This window comes from Panthera tigris, chromosome C1, assembly GCF_018350195.1.
Source record: "Panthera tigris isolate Pti1 chromosome C1, P.tigris_Pti1_mat1.1, whole genome shotgun sequence".
Classification (NCBI taxonomy): Eukaryota; Metazoa; Chordata; class Mammalia; order Carnivora; family Felidae; genus Panthera; species Panthera tigris.
The window spans coordinates 91,625,709-91,631,708 of NC_056667.1; the positions used below are offsets into that span (position 1 = coordinate 91,625,709).

Genomic DNA, 6,000 nt, shown 5'->3' on the forward strand with positions numbered 1-6,000 from the left:
TAGTGTATACCTTAAATCAGTACTCATGCTAATATAGCTATATCCCTACCATTCCTCTCTGATTCCTACCCTACTCTCTCAGGTTTCTTCTCTGATATCCCTTCTCAAATAAGCAGGAGCCAGAGATACTTGATAGGCTGAGGTCCAGTGTCGTGGAGTTGTGGACTAAGTAGAAGGAAGTAAAGCAGAGCGGGAAGACAGAGGTATGAGATAAAGAGATAATAATCGAATCAGAGCAATTGGTTCTCGAGCACAGACCCTTAAAGGAATTTCCTGACCCATGGGAATATTCTGGACTTCTAACACACATCTCACCAGAGAGCTGAAACAAGTGGGGAGATAATCTGAGGACTGGTTAGCACTAATAGAGGGGAAACATGATTGTTTTCTCTTGGTATTTTGAAACTTTCACCTAACCAGTATTTAAATAATCAAGACTGGTCCAGAGAAGGAAGACATCCCTAATCTAGGCAAGGCACTAAATCAGTCAGCTGAAGCGTAAACCCACGGATCTAGGTCTGATTTCCCCCCAAGACATTTGGTGTCGATTTAAGAATGACAAGAGGGACGCGCGGATGGTTCAGTCGGTTAAGCAACGCAACGCTGGGATTCTCTCTCTCCCTCTCTCTCTGCCCCAGCCTCGCAAAATAAATAAACTTTAAGAGAAAGAGAGAGCAGCTCTGGGGACCTATCTGCTCTTGCCTTTTATGCAAGACCCTGAAGCGTGAACCTAGGCTGTGAACATCCTGGGAAAGAAGAAAGTCTCTTCTACGAATTCACAAAGGCTAACACAGCCCCTGAAATTCTGTGCGGGTTCAGTAAATGTTGAGTCACTAGACACCCACTCAGCATCTCCCAAAAAGTCCAGGAGAAGGCTCTGGTCATTGTGGAAAGTGACTGTTGTAAGGCCGAGAACGTGTTTAGCTGGGCTGGGCTGCGTTATTCTGCGTCGCGGGTGAGAGGGGGCGCTCACGGAAGAGAACCCCACCCTTCCAACATGGTTCTTGGAAAGAAGCTTTGCAAAGAGCAAGTGTGGCTTTAACCTCCGCCCAACGTCTCCCACACTCCCGGTGCCACGTTCCCTTGGTCACTCACCTTCTCCGAGTTCTGCCCGGACGATAAGCCCCAGTTTTTCAGCCCCTCCTGGAGCTCGACGATGTCCACCAACCCGTCCCCGTCGCTGTCCAGGTCTTGGAAAAGGATCTCGTACCTTAAGTCATCTTCGTCTTTCTGGCAGGCCACCCCCGGCAGCACGAAGCCCCGAAGCCAGCGCAGCATGGCCGGGGCGGGAAGGCGGAGGCCGTTCGGCCGCCTCTCCTCCCGGCCGGATGAGGGCGACCCGCCGGACCCGCCCCCACTCCCGCCTCCGGCTGCGCCACCTGCCGCCGCCTCGACGACGCCCGCCTGCGTGGGACCTCGGAGACAACGGCTCGACTGGGCCTCCGCGGCGAGCCCGCCCACACCGCCGGGCTCTCGGGCGCCGCTGGGAGCAAGTTCGGAGGACCGCCTCGTGGGAAACCGGGCCCAGGCGCCTCGCGAGGGTCGCTACGCCCCAAAAGTTGCAGGTTGAAGCACCAAACGTGGCGGCAACCTGCACCCAGGACCTCCCCGGGCCCACGAGCGACCCGGGAGTCCAGGAAAGTTTAAGCAGAAGCAGAGAGGGCGCGCGTTCCCCCTGGCGGCGTCGAAAGAGCTTCTGGGTGTTTCCCTGCGCAAACTGAGCGGCTCCTCAGGTGAGTGCTCCGACCTGCGCCTCGCCTCTGACGGGAGCATCTCGTGCCCCCGCGCCACCCCTCCTTCTGGGGGCGTCTGAAGAGGGCAGCCCTCCCAGAGGGGCCTCCACCCTTGGTTCCAGTCTCCCTCCTCCCAGCCCACTCCCAGGGATCTTGGGGTTGCTTCCGGGAGCCCCCTCTTCCTCACCTCCAGCTTTCTCCTAGACCCCCCGGCAGCCTTGTAGCCTCGCCGCAGCCTCCACCACCTACCTCTACAGAACTCCCTTCTCACAGAAACCGAAGGACCCTTTCAAATGCTGGTCCTGTTCAGACACTGCTGACCACACCCTTTTCCTTTGTCTTGTGGGACGCCACACATTCCTGCCCCTCCTCAGCCTCTTTTACAGGCTCCCACAAAGGAGCCTGAGATCTTCTAAAATTGAGGCACTAGACAATGGCAGTAGACAGGGTTGAGGGATTATGTAAAAACCGAGTTCTGTAATTCATTGCACTGAAACTTTGTGTCCTCAATCTCTGGTCACATCTTTTGAAAGTCAGTGGTACAGTCTAACGACAGGCCCAGACCAGTGTTTTAAAAAGTAATTTTTCATGTAAAATCCTAAATCTTGGACCACAGAATAAAGTTCACTTATTTCTTTAAATAATGCTATTAGATATACTTTACGATGTCATTTATTTCATATAAATTTTATACTATTTTGTTAAATGCTAGATAAAAATAAGAACACTGGGGCCCCCCGGGGGCTCAATGGGTTGAGCGTCCAACTTAGGCTTAGGTCATGATCTCACAGTTCTCGAGCCCCCTGTGGGGCTCTGTGCTGACAGCTCGGAGCCTGGGGCCTGCTTCAGATTCTGTGCCTCCCTCTCTCTCTCTGCCCCATCCCCACTCATGCTCTGTCTCTGTCTTAAAAATAAATAAGACATTAAAAAAAATTAAAAAAAAAACAAAAAAACAAAACATTGGACCTGCTAACATAGAAGCTCACCATCTAGTGTGCTCTGGGTCTGTAAACAAATAAAGTCAACTTAAGTGCTATAATAAAAATGTGACCAAATGTCATGAAATATGTATTATTTAAATGAATGGGTTTTAGGAATTAATAATAAACAGAAAGCTATTTATACAACTTATACAAAATGTTGTAAGTGCTGACATTTATTTTTTTTTAATTTTTTTTTTTTAACGTTTATTTATTTTTGAGACAGAGCGAGACAGAGCATGAATGGGGGAGGGTCAGAGAGAGAGGGAGACACAGAATGTGAAACAGGCTCGAGGCTCTGAGCTGTCAGCCCAGAGCCCGATGCGGGGCTCGAACTCACAGACCGCGAGATCATGACCTGAGCCGAAGTCGGACGCCCAACCGACTGAGCCACCCAGGCGCCCCAGTGCTGACATTTATAAATATAAAAGACTTCTTTAAAAGATCATTAACTGTTAAAAGCAAATATACTAATATATTGTGAAGCTTATAACATGTAAAAGTAAAATGTATGACAGCAATTGTAAAAAGGATGGGAGAGAGGACGTGGAAGTCTACTGCTAATAAGTTCTTGCATTATATATGAAGTAGTATAAATTTAAAAATGTATGTGGGAAGGGGGACCTGAGTGGCTCAGTTGGTTAAGCATCCAGCTCTTGTTTTAGGCTCAGGTCATGATCTCACAGTTCCTGGATTGGAGTGCCATATGGGGCTCCACACTATCCATGCATGGCCTGCTTGGAATTCTCTCTTGCTCCCTCTCTCTGTCCCTCCCCCACTCGGTCTCTCTCTCTCTCTCTCCCTCAGAATGCTTTTTTTTTTAACTTTAAAAAGTAAAATAAAATAGTATAAAAATGTATGCAGGAAACCCCAAGGCAACCATTAAAAAAAAAAAAACAACATGGAATTGTAGCTAATAAAACAATAAAAAGAGATAAAATAGAATACTAAAAAGTACTGTATTAGTCCAAAAGAATGTAAGAGGAAAAGAGAAAAAAGAACAGTTGGTACAAACAAAACAAATAAGATACCCTTAAAGTTAACTGATATATAATTACATTAAACATAATATTCTATACACTCCAAGTAAAAGGCAGAACAAGCAAGACCTGTATATACACTTTTTACAAAAGTGAAATATAATATACATATAGGCTTAAAGTAAAAGGGTAGATAAGGAAATCCCATGTAAACATTAATTATGAGGAAGCTGGCATAGCTATATTAATATCAGCCAAGGAAGACTTCAAGACAAGGAAGATATTTTATAATGTTAGGAGGATTGTTTCAAGATGGCATAACAACCATAATGTGTATGCGCCTAATAACAAAGCTTTAAAATACATGAAGCAAAAATGGATAGACTGCAAAGAGAAATAGACAGATCCACAATTGGAGTCAGAAATGTCAATAGCCTTCTCACAGCAGTTGATAAAATAGGAAACAAAGTCAATAATGGTATAAAGACTTCAATAACATGATTGACTAATTGATATTAATAGAGCAATATACCCAGCAACAGCAGAATACCCATTATTTTTACCTGCACGTGTAGAGTTTGCTAACAAAGACCATATGTCAACAGATTTGACAGCCTAAATAAAACGAGAACATTCCTTCGAAAACATATTATGAAAGTTGACAAAAGAATAAATAGTAAATCTGAATAGCCATCTACATAAAACTAACATGAACATTCGTACTTAATGGTGAAAGACTATTTTCTCCCACTAAGATGGGAAATAAGGCAAGAATGACCATTCTTAGCCCTTCTAGTCAGTATTGTACTAGATGTCTTAGCGAGTGCAATAAGAAAAGAAAAAGGAGAGAGGTCGGGAAGATGGCGGCGTAGGAGGACGCGGGGCTCACAGCGCGTCCGGCCGATCACTTAGATTCCACCTACACCTGCCTAAAGAACCCAGAAAACCGCCAGAGGATTAGCAGAAGGGAGTCTCCGGAGTCAAGCGCAGACGAGAGGCCCACGGAAGAGGGTAGGAAGGGCGGCGAGGCGGTGCGCGCTCCACGGACTGGCGGGAGGGAGCCGGGGCAGAGGGGCGGCTCGCCGGCCAAGCAGAGCCCCCGAGTCTGGCTGGCAAAAGCGGAGGGGCCTGACGGACTGTGTTCCGACAGCAAGCGTGACTTAGCGTCTGGGAGGTCATAAGTTAACAGCTCTGCTCAGAAAGCAGGAAGGCTGGAGGACAGAGGCAGGGAGAGCTGCTGAGCCCCCGGACGACAGAGCTCAGTTTGGTGGGGAACAAAGGCGCCAGCGACATCTCCCCCGCCCATCCCCCAGCCAAAATCCCAAAGGGAACCAGTTCCTGCCAGGGAACTTGCTCGCTCCGCGCAAACACCCAACTCTGTGCTTCTGCGGAGCCAAACCTCCGGCAGCGGATCTGACTCCCTCCTGCTGCCACAGGGCTCCTCCTGAAGTGGATCACCTAAGGAGAAGCGAGCTAAGCCTGCCCCTCCAGCCCCCGTGCACCTTGCCTACCCACCCCAGCTAATACGCCAGATCCCCAGCAACACAAGCCTGGCAGTGTGCAAGTAGCCCAGACGGGACACGCCACCCCACAGTGAATCCCGCCCCTAGGAGAGGGGAAGAGAAGGCACACGCCAGTCTGACTGTGGCCCCAGCGGTGGGCTGGGGGCAGACATCGGGTCGGACTGCGGCCCCGCCCACTAACTCCAGTTATACACCACAGCACAGGGGAAGTGCACTGCAGGTCCTCACCACGCCAGGGACTCTCCAAAATGACCAAACGGAAGAATTCCCCTCAGAAGAATCTCCAGGAAATAACAACAGCTAATGAACTGATCAAAAAGGATTTAAATAATATAACAGAAAGTGAATTTAGAATAATAGTCATAAAATTAATCGCTGGGCTTGAAAACAGTATACAGGACAGCAGAGAATCTCTTGCCATAAAGATCGAGGGACTAAGGAACAGTCACGAGGAGTTGAAAAACGCTTTAAACGAAATGCAAAACAAAATGGAAACCACAATGGCTCGGCTTGAAGAGGCAGAGGAGAGAATAGGTGAACTAGAAGATAAAGTTATGGAGAAAGAGGAAGCTGAAAGAGAGATAAAAAAATCCAGGAGTATGAGGGGAAAATTAGAGAACTAAGTGATACACTAAAAAAAAATAATATACGCATAATTGGTATCCCAGAGGAGGAAGAGAGAGGGAAAGGTGCTGAAGGGGTACTTGAACAAATTATAGCTGAGAACTTCCCTGAACTGGGGAAGGAAAAAGGCATTGAAATCCAAGAGGCACAGACAACTCCC

At 47.8% G+C, this 6,000-nt stretch overlaps 1 protein-coding gene across 5 annotated transcripts in view; it reads right to left on the reverse strand.

The window, feature by feature from the left end:
* LOC102957998 (calcium-binding mitochondrial carrier protein SCaMC-1-like) overlaps positions 1 to 1,621 on the reverse strand; it is a 50,313-nt gene extending 48,692 nt beyond the window's left edge. For 2 of the 5 annotated variants that reach the window (XM_042996531.1, XM_042996532.1), the window contains exon 1: positions 1,096 to 1,618. In XM_042996531.1, coding sequence (XP_042852465.1) covers positions 1,096 to 1,278 — 183 coding nt within the window. In that variant the 5' untranslated portion in view covers positions 1,279 to 1,618. Of the gene's footprint in view, positions 1 to 1,095 lie in introns of all 5 variants that reach the window. The other 3 variants (XM_042996533.1, XM_007090057.2, XM_042996535.1) reach the window with 3 other exon arrangements.
* Between the last annotated feature and the right edge of the window lie 4,379 nt (positions 1,622 to 6,000).